The sequence below is a fragment of the Gilbertella persicaria genome, assembly GCF_025201335.1.
Source record: "Gilbertella persicaria strain CBS 190.32 chromosome Unknown B0P05scaffold_17, whole genome shotgun sequence".
In the NCBI taxonomy this organism is placed as follows: Eukaryota; Fungi; Mucoromycota; class Mucoromycetes; order Mucorales; family Choanephoraceae; genus Gilbertella; species Gilbertella persicaria.
Window position 1 is genome coordinate 203091 of NW_026251978.1, and position 21385 is coordinate 224475.

Here is a 21385-nt window from a genome sequence, read left to right on the forward strand (position 1 = left end):
GATATTACTACTTGGTAGACTCGTTCATTAATTTAGAACAGAAAAATTGAAAAACAAGCTTTTTTTTTATTAATTTAAAACAGAAAATTAAGAATTTTTTACTTTTTTTTTTGTCATTGCAGAAAATAATTTTGATTTATTTTAAAGTAGTGGTTTCTATTTTTTCTCAAAAAATATTTTTGAGTACACAATTGGCATACTTGCCATGTCGGCATAAATGTTAGCCTTTTAAAATACATATCTTTTTTTTTTTTTTTTTTTTTTTTTTTGTTTTTTTTTTTGGAGATCCATTACGCTTATCGAAAAATTCTGATGCTTACAAATTTTGCAATATTTTTTCTGCAAAGTTCTGCAAAGTTCTGCAAAGTATCATCAACCAATTTGCTAAACATAGCCTAGCACTAAGCTATATATGCGGCTCTACTGATTGCATTATCGTCTTACTCGAGAAAGACGCCACTGAATATATTCTCTTTGGTACAGTCACTCCACTGTAAGGCACCTTCTCCTACCTCTAATTCTTTAAAACCAGAGGTTTCTCTAGCCCTAGAAACTTAGTACAAGTAGGTTCTAGTGGAGTTAGCTCAATCAAGACCATATTATTCTCTATTGGTGTCAAAAGCACTTGTTTCTTTAGTTTCTTAGAACCAATCTCGAGCGCATTCGTCTAATTTGTTAGCAAATAGTTTGGCCACCTGGAGGTAGCCTCAAGTCGTGTTCTTGTGGCGCAGGCTTCTCTCATTCACGTATCAGATTTAACTAACTCGCAGCGTGTCGAATAGACGCCTGTAAACTTCCTCCAATTATAAATTGCCTCTATGAAGCATGCTGTCATGAATATTTTGCTCTTTCCAACTGTGGTGTTTGGGTTGTGAAATGAAATAGAATTGAATGGAAAGGAAAACAAAGAAATACAGTGAGACTGTTCAGTACTTCTTTATTACAAAAAAATGATTATTGATTACTTAACACTTTGACAGCTTGTGCCCGGGAATTGACTATGTAAATTCTCCTTTAATTCTCCTGGTTACCTAAAAGGTACAATTATGGTTTCCTTATTTGTAAATATCCATATTATCCCAGTTGCCGTTATTTACTGTCATTATACAATGCTTACTTTATATTTATGATGTATAGTGCTATAAGTGATTATTCATTTATAACATGAGAGACTATTTATTGTATTTTGTATTGAAAGTGCTCAGAGCACCACACCAACAACCAATCAGCTCTCTCTCTTCCTTCTTTGGCTACAGACATACGTCCGCAGACATTATTAGACTAATACCTTTTCCAACTTTGATGGCTCTTTCGCTTAATTATCAGAGTGATAAACGTAGGACCTCCCCACAAGGCGGTTCAACGTTGGATTCTAGCCATAATCCAAGCAGTCAACTATTCTCTTATCAATCTTTTAAAGGCGCATTTAAAGCTCAAAAACGACACATCTTTGAAGTGTCACCAAATGTTGAGAATGGTAGTTTTAAACCTCTCAACGCCTATTCAACCTTTGTGGAAGCTAAAGAACGAAACTCAATTGTAATCGACTGCGCCCAATTTTTGGGCATGGAATTTAAAGACAAGCCTTTACTCAAAATATTGCGCGAACAATTTCCCAAATGCCTTGGCCTCAAACCTAGAGTAATTGGCAAGAACAAAAGAAAGGCTATAGAGCTTGGTTTCTCGACTGAAAACGCATGTAGAGACGCTCTCCTTAAAGAATTTGTAGTGAATGGAAAGAAAATTGAACTGAACAAGACCCTTGACCATTCTGCAATGGTAATCAACATTGGTATATCTGAAATTCCCCTCATGGAAGAAGAAGTATTGAAGACAGCATTGATCAATACCTTTGAACGCTTTGGCGACATTTTGAACATTGGTATCTCCAAGTGCGCTGACTCCGATTGGTTCACCGGTCGCGGTTTTGCTACACTCAATAGGGATAAATTAAAAGAAGCAACGTATGCAGCTGAGCTCACTCCCCAAGTGGAACTTGTAGGTTTCCCAGGAGTATTACTGAACATCGTTTGGTCTCAAATGAAACCTATTTGCACTGACTGCCATACAGACGAGCACATCAAGTTTGACTGCCCCAAGAGAATGAGAAAGCTATGCTTCCGCTGCAAGAGTCCTAACCATCTGCAAGCTAAATGCCCTACGGCACCTTGGAATCGTGAACCTAAAGCAAACAAACAAGCAGGAATATCCAAAATTGGAAAGTCTGTACCTGAAGAGGAGTCAAGTATGACATCTGACTTTATAACCACCAACGCTGCAGGAACTAGACGGGAAATCAACTTGCTCGATTTACTCAAGAATGATACAAAGCCACAGGCAGTAGAAAGTGAAACGACTATTATGGAAGAAGCAGTAGACTTGGAGAACAGAAATGTAATGATGAGTAGATGTACTAGCGAACCAAGCCAGCCTATGAAGGAAGCCGTTCCCACCAAGTCAGTCTCTACACCAAGAAGTTCCAGAAGTCAACAAACCAAAAAGCTAGACGATATCATCACTCTCAGACACTCAGTCAGTTTGACTAGTAAAGAGAAAAGTAAACTAGACAGGACAATCAAGCGTAACTTGGAAGACGCTCTCTCTCCTAAAACAAGAGAATCTTTGACTCCAAATACTAAAAGACTCAGCAAAAACATAGAAAGTGAAACTGTCACTCAAACGTCTTTTCCTTCTCCTGAAAATGGTGGGGAGAAAATGAATGAGCTGGACTAATAATTGGTTCTTTAAAAAAAAAAAAAGAAGTAAAAAAAAAGAGTTAAAAAAATATATTTATACAAAAAAAATGAATACATACAAACAATTACACATTAAAATAGGTTCTGTCAACTGCAGAAACTTACATATGAACACTAATCAACAAACCACAGACGATTTTATTGCTTTACTGAAGAGCAAGAAATTGAATGTGCTTCTATGTCAAGAAACCAATATACCAACTCTCACCTTTGAAGAAACCATAAACAATATGAGATTCAAGTTCAACTATCATCAAGCAATTTGGACAAAACATTGCTCAATAATCAACTTCAACAATGCTCTAAATCTAGTGGAAATCAAAGTATCTAAAGATGGAAGAATGATACTAGCTAAGCTAACAACGGTTGACAACTCTACTCCGCCTGCATACATCATGAATCTATATGCACAATAAGGTCTAAAAACTAAACAGGTGACTGAGAGAAACAATTTTTTTAAAGCAATAAGCAATCTACTACTCAAGACGCCCGAGATGATTCCCGACCTAATCATGGCTGGTGATTTTAACTTTAGTTTTGATAGCGCAAGCAAACACTCTACAAGAACAAAAGCTAAACCTCAACAACTGATCGAATTCATCAAGGGTCATATGAAAGACTGCATAAATCAACAAGGCGAGCGATACGACTGTTGTGAGATGAAGAGAGAGTAGATATTCAATAAGAGAAAAGGTAAGAACACAGAGAAAGTCCGTTAGAACTTGTATAGGTTTTTATTTCTCCAAAAAATGTTATCTTTCAATTGCTATAAAATGTCAAGGTATTTATACTTTTTCTTCTCGGTCAAAGTATTGTTTTGGGTTAGCTTCTTGACTACGGATTGATTTGTTAGATCAGGAGCAATTAAGAGAAATGCCTTTAGAGGAAGTTGTCAGCTCAGCCAATAGTAGATGATCTGACCTGAACTTGAATAAACTATTACATATTTGTCAAATGCCAATGCCAATGTATTTGTCAGCTCTAACTGTCACTTTATGAGTGCCATTAATAATAACAGAGTCACTAGGTTCATAATCTCTGTCTATGAGGATGATGTAGTACTTCTAGTAGAATGAGTGAATGTCAGTGACTATAGATCCATTGCAATTGCCATAGATGTGATCTGGTTTTTTGCCATGATCATCATTTATTGATCTATGCATATGAATTCATATATGTTCACAACAACGACTATACTTGCATCCAAAAGCGAAGCGACAAGGCATCTTTATCAACCATTGACTACATATTTGCAGGACTCAACACTTTCAAGCAAATGTCCGATGGCGAAGTAGAATTCCTGAGTGACAAATACACAGATCATGCACTACTAAAGAAAACTCTGACTATTGAGCTACAGAACAATGGGAAAGGCATATGGAGAGGCAATCCATATCTTGCCAAAAATGAAAGATACACTAACAAATTGAAAAGTGAACTTGACAAATATATACAACATAAGTTAGACCCGGCAATGTCAGCACAAGACAAGTGGGATTCAATTAAGAATATGGTTAAGAAAGTAACAGTCAACTTCTGCCGTCACCATAACCAGTGGAGAGAAAAGAGGTTGAAAGAACTGAATGGAGAACGAAACAAGTTGCTACGACTCTATGGTCAAGACCCTGTATGTTTAAATGCACTACTACCTCCAGTCCAGAATCAAATCACCAAACTACAGGAAGAGAAAAGCAATACAGATAGACTCAGAGCCGGTCAGAGATGGATGGAAAACAACGAAAAGTCTCCATCCTACATCAAAAGCACTATCAAGCGGCGACAAGAGAAAAAGACAATGGGCATTTTGAAACATCCAGCCACTGGTAATGAATGTACAGACACTAACGCCAAGCTAGAAGCTGTCCAATCGTTCTACTCCAAGTTGTATACAGAAGAGAGAATTGACATAAACAGTTTAGAATCTATGACGAACCAAATTAACAAAGTCGTGTCTAAAGAAGAGAGCGACAGATTGATTGAAGAGATTTACTATGAAGACATCATACTAGGTACACAACGAAGTCCACGTAAAAGTAGCCCAGGGCTAGATGGCATCCCATATGAGATACTCAATATCATCGTTAACCAACCAAGCTGTCGAGATATCATAACACAAGTCTACAATGATGCTATCAAGCTAGGAAAATTTCCAAGATCATGGCAGCAAGCGTGTGCTGTATTGCTACCAAAAAAAGGGGACTTATCAGACTTAGGAAACTGGAGGCCAATCACGCTGATAAATACAGACTGTAAAGTTTTCACTAGGCTAATGAATGCAAGAATAATGGAAATCGCCAATCGGCTTATCACCAAATTCCAAACTGGATTTATGCCAAGGCGCTTTATTGGAGACCAAGGTTTAGCTCTTAGAATGATGATCGACAATGCCAAAATGACCAGAGCAGGAAACAACCAAGAATTTGAAGAATACGTTGGAGTGATGCTTGATAATAACAAAGCTTATGACAGGGTTCATCCATACTATCTTACACAAGTACTATTGAAGTTTGGCTTTCCTAACGAATTTGTTAGATGCATACAGAACCTTTTCTTTGACAATGAAATTTTCATCAACATGAATGGGCTTCTATCAAATCCAGTGAAACAGCGAAGAGGACTAAGACAAGGAGACTCTATATCACCAATACTTTTCAACTTTGCCATTGAGCCATTCCTGCTAACAATTATTAACAATGACAGTATCTCAGGATATTTAATTCAAGCTACCAAACCAGCAGATCAAAGAACAGTTCAACTCACTCCTCCACCACCTGTCAAGGTCTTAGCCTATGCAGATGATATTATCATATTTGTCAAATCTAGATCGGAGTATATGCAAATGGAAGAATGTCTCAAGACATATAGTCAAGCGCCAAACTCCAAGATTAACTACGAAAAGTCCCAAGCCTTTCCACTACATGGAGGTAAAATGAATGGATATTTTGGGGTAAGATTGAAAACGTACATCCAACAACGTATGAAATAGTACGACTACAACAGTGCTGATTATATCAAATACCTTGGATACCCAATTTACGTAACAAAACAACAGAGAAATGTGTTTGTGGCCGAAATGACTGGAAGAATCAGAGCTCAAGTGGCCTTTTTCAAAACAAGAAATATCTCTATGTACGGTAGGGCAAATATAGCCAACACAATAATACTCTCCAAACTATGGCATGTGCTCAGATTGACACTACTACTCAAAGCTGTACTTTCGACCTTGAACTCAATCATTTACCAGTATACAGTCGATGAGAAGAAATTGCAAATCAAGAAGGATGTCTTTTACCTACCTAAGGCTAAAGGAGGTCTGGGACTGTTAAACTTGTTTGCCCAACAAGGATCTCTACAGATGAGATATATTGAAGCTCTGCTCAACTATGAGCAATTCAAACGAATCCCAAAGTACCTGTATAATATGATGGTATACATTCTTCAAGTTGAAACAAATAACCCAAGCCTTGAATCCATTGTGCTCTTCCCCGACTCTAGATACAAAAGATCTGTGAACAAAGAGGGTGCGCTTAGACCGATCTTTGAAACAATGGATGTTTTGACAAAATTCTGTAGACCAAAAGACGAAGCCCAAATATCATTATCAGCTATCGATTGTATAACCCTACCACTTTCAGCTGTTTTCAAAGACTGGGAAGACAACGCTGAGCTGACATTCATTGGCAGTCCAACCGCAAAGAAAAGCCTAGTTCAACATTTTTTTAACCTTGACTTAACAACCAACCGTATTGTCTTCAAAAGCAAACTCCATTGTAATAGACCAGTAATACTAGCAAAATTGAAGAGATACACTTCCTGCAATACATTACAGTTCAAGCAATTCTTTCTGCGACATATCGAACAAAATACCATAGGAGAGACTCAGCACTGCGTGGGCTTTAAGAAGTATCTGAAGGAGCTACAATATGAAAACAGTGAAATTTTGTCCCTGAACAACCAAGGCGTCAGAAGAATAATGCTGGAGAACATTCCATTGCAAATGCCAAGCGACTTCAATGCCAACATCAAGTCCCGTCAATGGAAACAATTCTATAAGGCACCAATGCATCAATCCGTGAGGAACATCTGGTTCAAAATGATACACAGCAGAATCCCAAGCAGAGAATTCCTATTCCAAAGAAAAATAAAAGACATCGAAAATGATCGATGTGTCAGTTGCAATGAAATAGAAGATGCCAAACACCTACTGATCTCTTGTGGCAATAAGGCAATGATTTGGCAATATATATTCAACAAGTTCCTTGGCTACCCAATCGAAATTGATTCAGATAAAATATTCCAAGATCTTAAAAATCTCACACTATCAAGATACCTCATTTACAACTTAGATGTCAAGATCAATATATTTGACTTCTTTGCGACACTTATCAGATCAATCTGGGGCGGTCATTTCCAACAACATTTCCATGGAGTGCCCTTTGACCCTGAAAGAATCACCAAAAGAATCACCAAAGAAATACTCAAGATATCAAAAATGAAGAACAAAACTGCTTAATAGACAATAGAAAAGATAATTATATGGTAAGTCACTTCACTCTGTGTACACTTGACCATCCTTCAATGTTTTTATTTTTACTAATAAAATTTCATTCAATACAAAAAAAAAACCTTTTCCTATATGCATTTTTATCCTTGTTCCCTTAAGAGGGACTGAACAAGTTCGAGAAATTTAAATTTACTGGTCACTGCTCATTCATGCCTTTTTTGCTTTTTTTTTTTTTTTTTTTTTTTTTTTTACTATTTTATGCTAGTTCTGCTATTCCTTGCTCATTCATGCTTGTATTTGTTTGTTTGTGCTATTTCTTGTTATTTCTTGCCTTATTTTGCTTTTCCTCATCTATGCTCATACATACCATTTCTTGCTAACTTATCAATGTCAAATAACAACAGAAAAATCAAGATCGAACAAATAATGCGGTTTATTGAGTCAAGAATAGGTCTAAATCTTTAGATGATTGCTTGTATCAGGGTTCAGCATGACCTGTGAAGGACTTTACTCCATACAGAAATTTAAGTAGTAAAAGATTAATCCAGATAACTTACTGATTACTGCTGTACAAGGACCCACATTAGATGAACCAGTCAATCTAATACCAGCTCAGTGTGATTAACGGGTTGATATTCAAATTTTTTTTATTAATTTGACACTATCAAAAAGGCAACGACTGCATAATTAGTTGCAAATTATTTATTTCAAGACATTTATTCGTTGAAGATATAGGATCAAATCATGCAAATAAGATTGTACCTTTAAGCTAGATGCGCCTTTAATACATATGAAGAAAGTAGTTAAGTTATAGTTGTAAATATATGATGCTATTGATAATTTATACCGGATTTAATGCCTCATAAAGTTGATGTGAATTTTCATCCACGCTTTGACACTTTTACAAGCAAATCTTCGCTTTCTTTTTATCTAAATAGATCAATCGTCTTTTTATCAAGATATTCTATTTGGATAAGCTACTTGATGGCACATACCTAACCCATGTAGCAAAGGATCCAGGCAGATGAATGATTTGACAGTAAAAAAAAAAGGTAGGTCTTCTTCTTTTTCCTAGAAATATGAAGACATTGTAAAGCCTGTTTATATACGCATGAATAATTTAGGTGCATAAAAACAATGCTTACTATCTTATATGATACCTTTGGAGTTGATTTGGACAAAAAAAGTGACATGTAAGAAATGGCCAAAAATCTCTCAAAACCAAAGAGTGTTAGTCATGGCAATATCCAACCTGACAACTCTCTGAGCTTCTTTTTGATGTTATACGATAAAAAATAGAGTTGTCAACAAGCTTAAATACTCAAAATGAGCACCAGAGGCTCTAGATTTTAGTGAATACGTTTAATTGTCAATTGTGGTATAGCAATGATGAGATATGAATGAAAAAACTTAGAAACATTTTTGTCCATTTTCTTAAGATTTTGGCAGCAAAGTTGAAGCGTTCTTTACTTTACTAGACTCAGAAAGTAAAAATCCACAACTTTTGTCACTACACCAAAGCCCAATAGCTGCGTATTCATGCAGTTCTCAGCAAACGCTCAATTCTTATTGTGGTAGGATGAAGAATCGAAGTTGACTTCCATCTCAATCTCCGTACATAGTCATCTTGCATATTCTATGTTCATTTGCTCCCACATTTACATTATAAGGTGCCTATATTTTTATATTCCTATTTTATTTCGTACCCAAAATGACCTATTGTGCTATAAAAATATCTGTAGCTAACATGTTTTATATGGTGCTTAGGGCAAAAATGCTCAAAACACTGCCTAAATGCATCATTCTTTGATGGACCATTACTCGACAATCAGACTATCAGAACAGCCCGTTTTTTTCATTTAGAAAATGTCCTTTTGAATGGTGCCATTGGTTTGGCTGTTGGGTGAAATTCATTTTTTGACCCATGGAGGATTCACGGAGGTCCGAGATGAAAAAAAAAAACAAAACTATTAGAAATTTTTAGAATGATCCAATGTAGGTCTGATCCAGCTGAAGTGAAGAAAGACCATGTCCAAATACTTCTAATGAAAAGAAAGCGAGTTTTCCAAGATGAAAAAGTCGAATCAACCTGAGCATTGGCTTCAAATCTACATTTAAAGTTCATTATATACTGTGAATGTTAGAAAAAAGGTTGTAATATTCTTTTATACATGAAACTCCCTTTCAATTTGAAGTTTCGTTCTTGTATAACTCAACTATTATATTATATATAAACTAAAGAAATAGTTCAAAAGATATGTTGCAACATAAAGAAAATTTTCGGGTTATGTACATAAATATGCATTGCTTATTTGAGCCTTTCTCTATACAATGAATCATTAACTTCATTAAATTATGCAAATGACATTACGCCTTCTTAAGCTGAATGTGTCGCTTACTATAGAAAAAGCCGACTAATTGGACTGGAGCAATCACTCTCAAGGTTTGGGCTAAGATGGCCTTCTCATAACTGTATATGTCTTACTCTATATCACTTTCATTGTTTTTGAAAAGAGAAAAAAGTTTATTCATTATATTCATAAAGAAACCAGCTATTTATTGAACGCATAAAAACCATTTATTTATATCAAGAAAGAATATCTATTAAGATTTGAAACGCTTTAAATCTTGTAGTAATGCTTACAACAATTATGCCTTGAAATATAGAGCGTTTTACTTCGATAATTCATGCGTACCTGGTTTTGGAACTGCAGTCACGATTACAAAATATGACAGTAAAAAAAACATATTCTTTGTTTCTTCATGTCTTTTCCACTCTTTGGCGAAAAGATACTATATGAAGATATCAAGTTTATATCTTGGTGTCCTACAACTGATCTTGTTCTATTTGTATCCCCTTTAAACCATCTTTTTCTTTATCGAAATGGCGTTGATTTAGTTTGGTCTGTTGAAGATCAGATTGATTCCGACATCAGAGTTACCACTTGGAATCCCAACGGTAACATGTCTATACCTATTTATTCTATACTAACACATTATAGGAAAGGAATTTGTTCTTGGGTGTGAGGACGGAACAGTATACAAAGTTGATATTCGATATCATTCGCCTAGTATTTCTCCTTGTTGGCATGAAACAAATCCAGAAAAGAATGTGCCAATTACTTCTCTTGTATGGACAAACTATAACTACAATAAGAGCCAGATGAAAATAGTAAGTTTTGGCTGTATATTTTTTTATGAACTTCAATGTTATTAGGAGGGATTTGATAGTAATGCATTTGATTTGGAGTCTGCATTACCATTATTAAGCAATGAGCGGCCATTAGAACCATTGTAAGTGTATGGCCAAAAAAAAAAGAACCATCATTTAACCGTTATTAGATCTCGCTTTCTATTGCCAAAAAATAAAAGACCAAATCTACCTAATAAACCTGTCAAACATTCTGACACACAAACATTGCTGTTTATTGGTGATCAAAATGGTCGTGTACATACCTTGTAAGCCTATACAGAGAAACAATTATAAAAACTGAACTTCTTTATTTCATAGACTAAGTGGCATATACCCTATCTGTCATATCAGTCTCAAAGAGTATGATAAAGACTCGTCCATCATTGACATCTCTATTGCTCAAAGCACGTCAAGCTTGCAGATCTTAACTAAATCAGCAGCAAATGAATTCAGATTTTATACAATTAATACTGAATTCTTGGATCAACGAAAAGAAGAAATCTTTAGCATATCAGAAAGACAAGCTCAATTAAACTATTTACTTCAATATACAGAATTCTCAACCCAGGTACTAAAAAGGCATTACGATTCTTATACAGCATTTTCTCGAAGAATTGCCGCAATGGCTGCAGAGAACATCACTAATCACAATGGTAAGCCTGATTAAATACGTTATACTTATCTTATTGTTGTTTTAGAGGAAGCAAATGCTATGCCTGAAGTGGATCTTATCGGTACTTTGGCCACTGGAAATGTAACTGAATCACTGCAAGAGTTTTTTACAGACTTTCTCACACCTCAGGTACAATACAACCAAAAAATCAATAGAATTGATAGTATTTTTCTAGAAAATCAAAGAATGGGAAAGCACCATGACACATGGATACCAAAATTCGCTTGTGACAGCTTGCCAGTATGTCCTGCCAGCATGCGATAGAATACAGCTTGAGTTGAGCAAATTATTAGGCTATAGCTTATGGTGAATCTTTCTTTTCTATATAAACAGTATGCTAAAAATTAAACTTTAGGACACAGCGTTATGGTGATTTTCTAGAGACAAGTTCAGTAGAGACGTGTATTGAATGCATACAACAATTTGTCAGACAAATGCTTGATTATACCAAATCACTCAATATCTTAACAAAGTCTTTTGAAGCATTTATTCAATGGATATCAGCCGGTATGTTAAATTCAACAAGTGATTCCAGCTAATTTACCAAACCAAGTTTCTCAAAAAATATCTGCTGCTGATTCTGTTGAGTTCGAGAATCAATCAAGTCTTTGTGAAGAACCAGAATTAGTTCTCACGTATTTAGATACAAACTTTGTCAAGGATTATATGGCACCTTATTTCATTTCGACAGGTAAAACAAAAAAAAGAAGAAGAGAAGATATCCTTTCAACTCACAAACATCAGAACAACAAAAAAGCCTCATTGAACGATTAAGCGACCTATCCATTTGCTGTGAAAAGATGCTCAAGAAACCTTCGAAAATATTTTCTACTAAGATCTGTGTTGCTTCTATTAGTTCATTCACGCTTGATGGTATCTTGTTACAAAACCAACCGAAGCAAAAGATTGTTTCAATCACTTCAGTAAGCGCTTTTTCTTTTAATGAAATTATGCGTTAATGAGTTTGAATTAGCCTACTAAGCAAACTATCTTCTATGCCCTCGTCCAACTCAGTCCAAAACCAAGTCGTAAGTGAAATACTTATTACATGCACTAATCATTCATTAGTGATTGTTTTGAGAAAAGAGATCAAGCACTCGATTATGCAATATACATCTTTAATTACTACAGGTCCAATAACTGATTTTGAGTTCTTTGATGATAAAGAGTTAAGCATTTTAGTGGAAGGACAAGATGGTAAGTTATGCAGAGGAAACAGTGTTATTGCTCATCCTTTATAATAGAAACATATCTGCAGACAGTTTTTTTGGACAGACTTGAATTTAAAAACTTAACAGGAGATGAGTTAGTATCAGATAGTCTAGAGGTAAGCACACTCGTTTTGTCTATATAATGCATTAATTTTGTTCTTTGAGCCTGTTCGTGTTCAGACTTTACGCAGTATGTTGGATGTCAAGATAGGTTGTAATGGACGAGAAAGGCGACGAATCTTTTGTGTAATAGCATCAAATGGGTATTCAAAAGTGCTCTCAATGGATGAAGAAGAAGAGGGCGAATAAAGAAGTGTTTATTCAAAAAATATTTAACATGATATATATAAAAAGAATTAAGAGATTACAAAATAGTACACAATGTAGTATTACAATAAAAAGAATTAATCACCACAATAAGAGCCACTCATGGCACTTGAGGATCTTTGCTCTTGTTGCTCCCAATGCAATCTGAGCTCATCCATGCTACTGCTACTATGACGATGCGATATCTTTGCTTGAGATGCACGTGTTGGTGTTTGAGATAAGCGACGGAATACATTGCCTCCTGTAGGTGTGCCCACCCGTTCAAGATTTGACATACTAATCGCAGGTGCACGTTTTGGAGCTCCTCTTTGTATTGACATACTCACCTCAAGGTCATGCTCAGACATATAACTGGTTGTACTATTATGAATCATGGGCGATACATTGCTACTTCCTTTCATGGAGAGTTCACGTAAAGAGGCACGTCTTCTGGCTAATGTTTGTTGAAGCAATTGAGGTTGAACAGGTGGTTGTTGAACAGAAAATGCACGCTTTCGAGACGAGCTTTGGGAAGAAGATACAGTAGGAGGGCCTGTATGATTATTGTATGAATTTTGTGAGGAAGAATAATCGGACTGGAGAGAAGCACGACGCAAATGACCACTGTGAATGGAAGAAGTAGAAGACTCGCGATCCATGGCATAGCGTGCAAATTCAGCAGGATTAGCCATTGTCATGGGAATAGGTGATTCAGATCCACCTACACGTTGCTGCCATGACAAACGTTTTTGGATCATATTGTAGAATCGGTCTGGAGAAGGAGTAGAATCTCTTGTGGGGTAGTTGCTGCTACTGACACGCATCATACTTCCTTTTTCAGTCAAAGATGCAGGGGCACGAATGCCATTACTTGTAGGAGGACGTGTAGGAGAAAGCATCAGATTGGTTGTCAGCATAGAAGGGCTGTTTGTGTATGCTGGGAGAGTCAATGGTGAAGGGGGAGGTATTAAGCCATCAGAATGAGTACTACTTCTTCTATCGTAACTAGAAGTCGAAGAAGAGGCTTCATCGGGAGAATCATTGAGTATAAAGTCTGGTTCAGGAGTGCCGATCATGCCTCGAAGGCCATCTTCATAGATCTTATCGAAGATAGTGTTGCCACTGTTCATAATGTAATCTTCAATCTTATCATCAAGACGATTGCCACTCTTGCTAAAACCGCTGTTCTTTTCTTCCAGTTTACGAATACGACGTTCGTTTTCAACTGTTGTGGCAATAGCTGCACGCTTCATGACGATCAAAGTTCTTCTCAAGTCTTGTACGGTCTTTTCCAAGTTCTGCATGGTCATTTGACGATTACATTCGCTCATACGAGCATTTGAGATATCATCCACAAGTGCTTCTGTGATACTGCGACATTCGTCAGCCTCCAAAGTCTTCAAGAGTTTCAATGTAGCATCATAAACAAGCTCAGGAGCAGCATTAGAGGGCACGTTGAATTGCTCTTCAAGAGCATCCATGTCAGCCCATTCTTCGCTTGGTAGAGGATCACTTACAATATCATCAGCAAATGTTACCTTGCGCTTTTCTTGAAGACGTTCATCTACAGTGGCCATATCATCTGATTCACCAGCAGCCTCAGACTGCAATGCTCTAATGCGAGCAGATAAGTATGAAATTTCTGCTTCCAACAGATCAATACGCTCATCAGCAAGGTCAATAGCAAGCATGTCCATAGGTTCTCCTGTCATATCAGCTGCTTCTTTTTCGGCCATAAAGATATTTTTACGTTCTTCCAACAACTCCATCTTTTCTGAGGCAAGTCTTTCTCTTCTAAACAACAGTTGCTCCATTTCAACAATGGCTTGTTTACCTTGAATAAACTGATACAGCATTTTGTCCAATAACTCCTTTTTACGAGCAACTCGTACTTGAACTGGAATGGGATTCTTCTTTTTACGAGGTTGACGATAGCCTGGCAAGTTACGCATACCACCACGGCGAGCGACAGCAGCAAAGTTACCACCAATAATATGTGACACTTTGCCCAGCAATTGATCATCGAGCAATCCACCTTCACGTACCGCCTTCTTCAAGACGTCAATCAGTTGTTTCAACTGACTGTTATTGATCAGAATTTCTTTATCACGGCGCTTCAAAGTTAATTTTTGAGCCTCATGTTCTTTCTCCAATTTTAATCGAGCATGACTAATTTCAGTATGCTGTCTTTGGAGTTTGGAAATCTTGCGCTCTTGCTTGGCCATTTGTTCACGTACACGTTCAGTCTCCTGCTTCATGCGCTTAATCATGCGCTTCTTTTCTACCTTGAGAGTTTCCACATTCACACGAAGTGATTTAAGCAAAGATTCATGCTGATTACGCGTAGATTGTAAGTTGTTAATAGTACGTGTGTAGTTGCGTTTCAAGTCATGAATTTCTAGTACCAATTGCTTCATTTTGTTTTCATACAATTGGCGTGTTTCAATCAATTGCTGCTTTTCTTTAATCTGGACAGAAATATCATTGCGGTTGGGCACGGAAGAGAAGCTAGATTTTGTTTTGGCAAGGGCTCTATCTCTATCCTTTTGGAGTTCTGCAAGTTGAGTGTGTAGTTCAGATACTTTTTCATCAAACTTGCGACGCATAAAAGCATACTTGGTTTCTGACTTTTCGAGATGAGATACAAGTTCTTCTTTAACACGAATGTCTGATTGGATTTGATGAAGCATACGAACAAGTTGAGGATTTTGCTTTTCTGTCTGAGAAATCACAGACTCTTGTTGTTTGATGAAATTGGAGCTTGTGGAAGAGTAGGATACAGTAGACGATTCGGTATCATCTTCAAGACGAGGAGGCTTTCTAGCAGACGTTGTGGTTGACTTGTGATTCCAAGAAGGTACTGACAAGGCTTCAATTTCCATCATTAAATCAAGATCGTTTTCTTGTCGTTGACTGTCATCAATAGGTGAAGAACTTGCGGAGTAGTTGCCTTCGTCTGATTCAACAGGCTCAATTTGATTAGCTTTTTCATACATTTCTTTTTCAGCCTTTTCGAATGCTTCCAATTCGTCTTCCCAAGATTGAGTTGCGTCTTCCATAGGCTTGATCAAGTCAAGCACTTCCATGCCCTTTTGGATTTCTGCCTTGGCTTTAGCAATGCTTTGTTTAATTTCATCTTCATTCAAGCTATCTTTAATATATTTATCATCATCTTCGCTATCGGCATCGTTTTGGTAACGTTTTTTGGTACGTCTCTTTCGAGATGTCTTTAGACTTGAGCTCTGAGATAAAGAAGGACCTCGTCTTGCCACTCGGCGCCTTGCTGGTGTAGTGGTTGTTGTGCTTGAATTGGCAGATCGTTTTCCACGGCGACTAGGCTTATTACTGTGACGGCGAGCGGTAGACATACTGATTTCTGGTCTATAAAAAGAAGTTGTGCCTGAAAAATTCATAGGTGTACTACTGCCCATAGCCATTGCATGCATACCAGCAGATTTTGTGTTTTCTAAAAACCCAAGTCGGTCGCGTGTATCAGTGAGTTCATTGGTTAAATCAGCAATTGTCTTCTGGTACTGAGCAATGAGCGGGTGTGTCTTAACCGAGTTTTGTACAACAGGAGTATCACCATTTGATGACAGAGATTCGTCAGCTGTTTGGTTCATAAACTCGCCTAGTTCGCGCTCCATAACCATTGTATCACGTTCGCTTGTGACTTGAATCAAATTTGTCGAAAGGTCTTGGATACGGTCCCGCAGTCGTGCTACTTCGGAGCGCAAAGCACGGACTTCGTCATCAGCATGATTAGAGCGTGTCTTGTCATTGCCATTTGACTCTTGTCTTACGGAAGCAAGTTCCATCCTGAGTCTTGCTAGTTGAGCACGAAGTTGATTGACTTCAATCGAAGATCCTGCGAAATCTTGGTTGATAGTGACCTTGTTTTTGATGTTACGTGCACGGTTGGCATACTTTAATGTGTTTAAGGTTTCCATAAAATTAGAGTCGGCCGGTGATACACACGCAAGCATCAACGTTTGGCTGTTTCCACCGAGTGAATCTTGTAACAAACGTGTCAATTTACTGTCACGGTAAGGAACATGACTGGTACGGCGAGCGTCATCTCCCAGTGCAGAAATGACGTTGCCCAATGCTAACAGACCCGAATTGATAGAGATACCTTCTCTTGCTCTGTCGCCTTGAGCATGTGTACGTTTTAACTATACAGCGTTAGTTTGAGAAAATGCAAGAAAGAAAAAAGGCTTACTCTTTCGGAACCAGCTAAATCGACAAAATGAAATTTACTTGTTAATGAAGGTTCAGAGGGTGATTTTTGTTGCTTTAAAATGACTGAAAACACAGCATGTGAACGAGAAGAAACAGTGTTCATGTCAGTTGAACCAACAGTACGACAAAGCGACCCCTTTGCCAAGAATGACAGGAGTTCCTCGGGGTTACTACAAGGCTCTTCACGGACACCACTCCAGTAGATATTGCCTGCTATATCTTCACGAATTGTTACTTCAACCGGTGCAGCTGCAGGTGGAGGCATGCCACTCCTTCGTTTTGAAGCAGCAGGTAGTTGCTGTTGTTGTGGACTTAATAAATCAATTAATTCTTCATTATACAGTTCCAAGAAGGAGACGTATACTTCGTATTTGAAGTCTGGATTGGACTCGGATTGTTCCTCCAAGTTTCGGAATAGGTCAACTATACAACGTGGTACAATGCCTGTCAAGTTGTACAAATAGGATGAGAAATTATACAAAAAGAAAAAAAAGGAGTGAATCGATGAACGGCAACGTGCATATAAAGTATATTGCTTTTCCTTACCTTCATGCTCAGGGTTAGATGCATTCTCGAGGCCTGTACCCATACTATACGTCTTTCCTGAACCTGTTTGACTATAAGGAAAAATAATCAGTAAAGATCAGAATTAAATGAGCGCTTATATTACCCATAAGCAAGAATGGTGGCATTAAATCTTATATGAAATGTAAGTAAAAAAAGAAAAAAATATTTTTTTAATCAAGTTTACCCTTTAAGAAGTTTTTCCAATAAAGGTTTGGCTGCTTTTTCGTAGACTTGTTGTTGGTGAGATTCATTGCTAAACACATAATCATATGTGAATGATTTATCGGTGCCTACTAAAATTTGTGGTTCATTTGGTATAAAACTAATACATTCTGTACAATTCTCCAGCTGTTCTTTTTGCGTCAAAGGTCTTACACGAAGGCCTACTCTATTTTAATGGGTAAGCAACGAAATTTATAGGGTCATAGAGATGAAGGCTACCTCACAGCTGTTGAAGTCATTCCAGCGAGATGAGTATAGGTCTATAAATAAAGTAAAAAGAAGGCTGTTGGTTTTAGTTGTCTTATCAAAAACAAAAAGTAAAGAGAGAAAAAGACGAAGAATGAAAGGAAGTAGCGCAAAAGCCAGATGGTCCTTGTATAAATCATTACACAAGAAAGTTTAGTATAGTCTTAGAAGTGTGTGTAACTATTGATCTGGTCATTTATTTTTTAAAGCATGACAGCAATCTGTTGTGATTGGCACGCATTCCTTTCTTATGAGTCCTTAATACCAATTGTTGTCCATTTTTTTTTAAAAAGCAATAAAACTCGAAATTCTATTCAAACAAATATGCTTGTTGTTTAAGGAAGACTATAATAAAAATAGAACAATCTGTCTGTATAACTGCTAAGCCAAAACAGAAGTTAATATCAATTTTGGTTTTTCTTCTTTACTTTCCTGAAGAATCATTCTTTGTGTCCCTCTCAAATATGAACTTGGACATTACATCTTAAGTCTCAAGATTTGGTCCTATAGGAACACCAAATGCACTTGAATAGGTCCTTATTTCCTCACATTCAAGTCAAGCTGTCTAAGAAACTTTTTGGAAAAGAAAGTAGACAAGAAACCATATATAAGTATTGGTGGCTCTTGCTTAGCTGTCCTACTGAAATGAACATCACATGCTAGTTAAAATAATTTCACCCCTTTACCATTCTTTATTTTGCAAGTATTTTCAGAAAAAAAATAAGCTTCCTTGCATTCCTTTATTGAAAATGTACATTCTATGAATAGCCTTTCTATTCAAAAGAAGAAATACTGGTTGTAATCCAGACCATTTTGGTTGAGATCTACAAAAAGTTAGTAAAGAAAAATCGGGTTTTTCGGAACGGAACATGATCCGAAACAAGAAAAAGTTGTCAATAGCCTTTTTGATAGTAAATAGTTTATTACAGAATTACGTTTATTTTTACAAGAGGTATTAATCTGTTGTTTCTTATGATATAAAGGGATATGATTATTCAGTTTTTTTACAAGGAGAAGTTGAATTCTTTAGCAACAACAGCAGCTTTCATGGCAATCCATTGAGTAAGACCATAGGCAGCACCACTCTCTGCGCCAGGTGCAACAACTTCAGTAAAGAGACCATCGTAGGTCTGTTCATAGCTCCAGCCAAAGACCATACCGGGTGATCTTTGTTTAATAGAACGATCCCATTTGAGGTCAGGAGCAATGTATTCACGGTAAGCCATGATGTGGTTGCCAAGAGTATTGTTATTGAACAAACTCTTGACTGTGTCAACAAGGTAAGTTTCAAATCTTGTACGAAGATCATCGTTTTGGAGGAAGCCGTTGATCAAGACAGCATCAGGGTATTTTGCAGGGTAGTCTTTGTATGAGAGGTTCATGACATCCTCAGCAAGGTTAACACCAAAGGTGGCATCGTAATCCTGTATTATTAATAAGTACATTGCAATTTGAAATAATGCGCTTGTTCCTTACCTGACCCAAGTAATACCAAGTGTTGTTGTTAGCATAGTCCTTGTAGGCGCCATCGTTAGATTGCATCATCCAGTAAGCATCCCAACTACCAGTAAGGTATTCCATAACCATGAAGCGCAAGAATTGATCAATATCAAACATCTTTTCGAATTCTTGAATAGCATTGTTGTCCTTGACATCAGTGTCATGGAAAGCCTTGGCCAGAGGAGCAATGGCTTCATAGGTTTCAGGAGAACCCTTTGTTGCTTCAAAAGCAGCATAGTCATCCATGTTTTCAGAGTATTTGAAGCTAGCACCAGTACCACCATCGTAGACAGGACCCATCTGTGCGGGAGGGTTACCAGCATAAAAGTTGGCACGAATGTAAGAGTATCTATCGACATCTTCAAGCATGTTGAAAGTACCAAAACCTTCACCATTAATAAAGAAACGGACCATATTGGCTTGATTAGCATAGGTACCCATGGCACGAAGGACATCAGCATAAAGCTTCTCACGCATTTGAGTAGGATCTTCTTCCATATGACGAATCTTGAAGATATTACGGTTGTTGATATAATCACCTTCGGAAAGATACATTCTCCAAGATTGCTTGGCAGGATTGTGCTTTTTACCAGCACCAGAAATGCCCAATGAGACATTAGTAAATTGTTGAACATAGTCTCTACCAACAAAAGTCAAATCAACAGTAACCTTTTCTTTAGGAACGTTTTCAACAAGGTTATCCAAACTGGATTGGTCACCATGAGCAAAGATGGTGGGCATGTAGTTAGAGTCAAAAAGATCAGGGTTTTGATCAGCTCTGTTCCATTGCTTGCCGTTGTCTAAGGGGCGAGGAAATGCAGGGATATTGGCTACAGTGATAGGACGATCAAAGAAGTCATTGAAGGTGGCTGTGATGTTTGAGGAGAGAGCACGAGTGAACGTTTCAGCATTGCCATCAACGACATAGTTGTATGAAGTAGAGGCACCAATTTCAGCAGTACCATTATAGAAGGGAACATTGGCATAGGGTGCATTTAATTGAGTGAGTTGACCATTGACGCTAACTTGAACGGACTTTGCGCCGGGTGCAACAATCTTGAATTCAACAGTAGCGGCTTGAGCTAAAGAAAGTAAACCGGCAGAAACCGCAAAAAGAGAAAATTTCATTGAAAAAGAAAAAAGATGAGGATGCAAAAGAAAGAGCAGTTTAACAGCTCCTTTTATACAAAACTTTTAGTAACCAAATCACCGTTCCAAAAATAGAACTAAAAAGCATTCAAAAAGTTAACAGACAATAAAGTAGTGCAAACCAGTTTTCAATTTAGAATTCAAAAGTTGGGAATTACCACCAAAAAACGATAGAAACTTAAACCATTTGTGAATTGGTGCAATTAAAGCATCTATAAAGAATATCATGCACAAGCAAAATTGAATCGTTTTCAATCAGCTTTGTCTCCTTTGCTTAAACTGCATGCATATATGCAAAGATATATTTATACATATGTATATATAGATTCACTCATGCACTCGTAGTTTTTTTTTGCCTTTCCAGCTACTTTAGTGAAAGACGACATGATACACGGAAATGCAATTTAAATTTCTGATTTGTGTACTAAATGTTTGCCAGAAAAATTGTTTCAAGGTAGGACAAAACTTGGCTGAAGTTGTATAAACCTCCTGACATGTAATGCTAAGTAATTCCAGTATTTCATTGATGCGTTTAAAAGGTGGTCAATAAGGAGTTCATTGTTCTAGAATGTATCTGTAATATTTGTTGTTAGTAGTAGCAGTAGTAATAATAGTAGTAGTAACCCTGGAATACGCTGTACTTTAAGTTAAAGTTTCTTATAAGCCTGCTATATATAACTATTAACTCTATAGGGTAATAAAGAATATGTTTTGTTTTTCAGCTTCCGTTCATGCGTTTAAGCGAGCGAAAAATAAAAATAAGAATAAAGTGTACGAGTCATTCTATTGAATTCTTACAGACATTGACATCAATAA

The 21385-nt window shown here is 37.0% G+C and overlaps 5 protein-coding genes across 5 annotated transcripts; 3 read left to right on the plus strand and 2 right to left on the minus strand.

Annotated features, from left to right (window-relative positions):
• Positions 1–1302: 1302 nt before the first annotated feature.
• On the plus strand, positions 1303–2187 carry B0P05DRAFT_509103 (uncharacterized protein; the record flags this gene model as incomplete). Its single annotated transcript, XM_051575581.1, has 1 exon — positions 1303–2187. A coding segment is annotated over one exon (885 nt), but the record flags the coding sequence as incomplete, so codon positions are not given.
• Positions 2188–10023: 7836 nt separating this feature from the next.
• Positions 10024–10723, plus strand: B0P05DRAFT_469028 (uncharacterized protein; the record flags this gene model as incomplete). Its single annotated transcript, XM_051574466.1, has 4 exons — positions 10024–10219; positions 10263–10432; positions 10478–10554; positions 10603–10723. The coding sequence occupies 4 exons, from the start codon at positions 10024–10026 to the stop codon at positions 10721–10723; spliced, it is 564 nt and encodes a 187-aa protein (XP_051435452.1).
• Positions 10724–11165: 442 nt separating this feature from the next.
• On the plus strand, positions 11166–12085 carry B0P05DRAFT_469059 (anaphase-promoting complex, cyclosome, subunit 4-domain-containing protein; the record flags this gene model as incomplete). Its single annotated transcript, XM_051574468.1, has 5 exons — positions 11166–11255; positions 11302–11432; positions 11482–11633; positions 11680–11780; positions 11927–12085. 5 exons carry the CDS (start codon positions 11166–11168, stop codon positions 12083–12085), a joined length of 633 nt encoding a protein of 210 aa, XP_051435453.1.
• Positions 12086–12652: 567 nt separating this feature from the next.
• Positions 12653–18016, minus strand: B0P05DRAFT_490070 (uncharacterized protein). Its single transcript, XM_051575308.1, has 5 exons — positions 17894–18016; positions 17637–17840; positions 17556–17582; positions 16866–17502; positions 12653–16818 (listed from the first exon to the last, which is right to left on the minus strand). The coding sequence occupies exons 1-5, from the start codon at positions 17911–17913 to the stop codon at positions 12742–12744; spliced, it is 4965 nt and encodes a 1654-aa protein (XP_051435454.1). The 5' UTR covers positions 17914–18016; the 3' UTR covers positions 12653–12741.
• An 805-nt stretch (positions 18017–18821) lies between these two features.
• On the minus strand, positions 18822–20716 carry B0P05DRAFT_539508 (coth protein-domain-containing protein). Its single transcript, XM_051577956.1, has 2 exons — positions 19397–20716; positions 18822–19344 (listed from the first exon to the last, which is right to left on the minus strand). The coding sequence occupies exons 1-2, from the start codon at positions 20546–20548 to the stop codon at positions 18925–18927; spliced, it is 1572 nt and encodes a 523-aa protein (XP_051435455.1). The 5' UTR covers positions 20549–20716; the 3' UTR covers positions 18822–18924.
• Between the last annotated feature and the right edge of the window lie 669 nt (positions 20717–21385).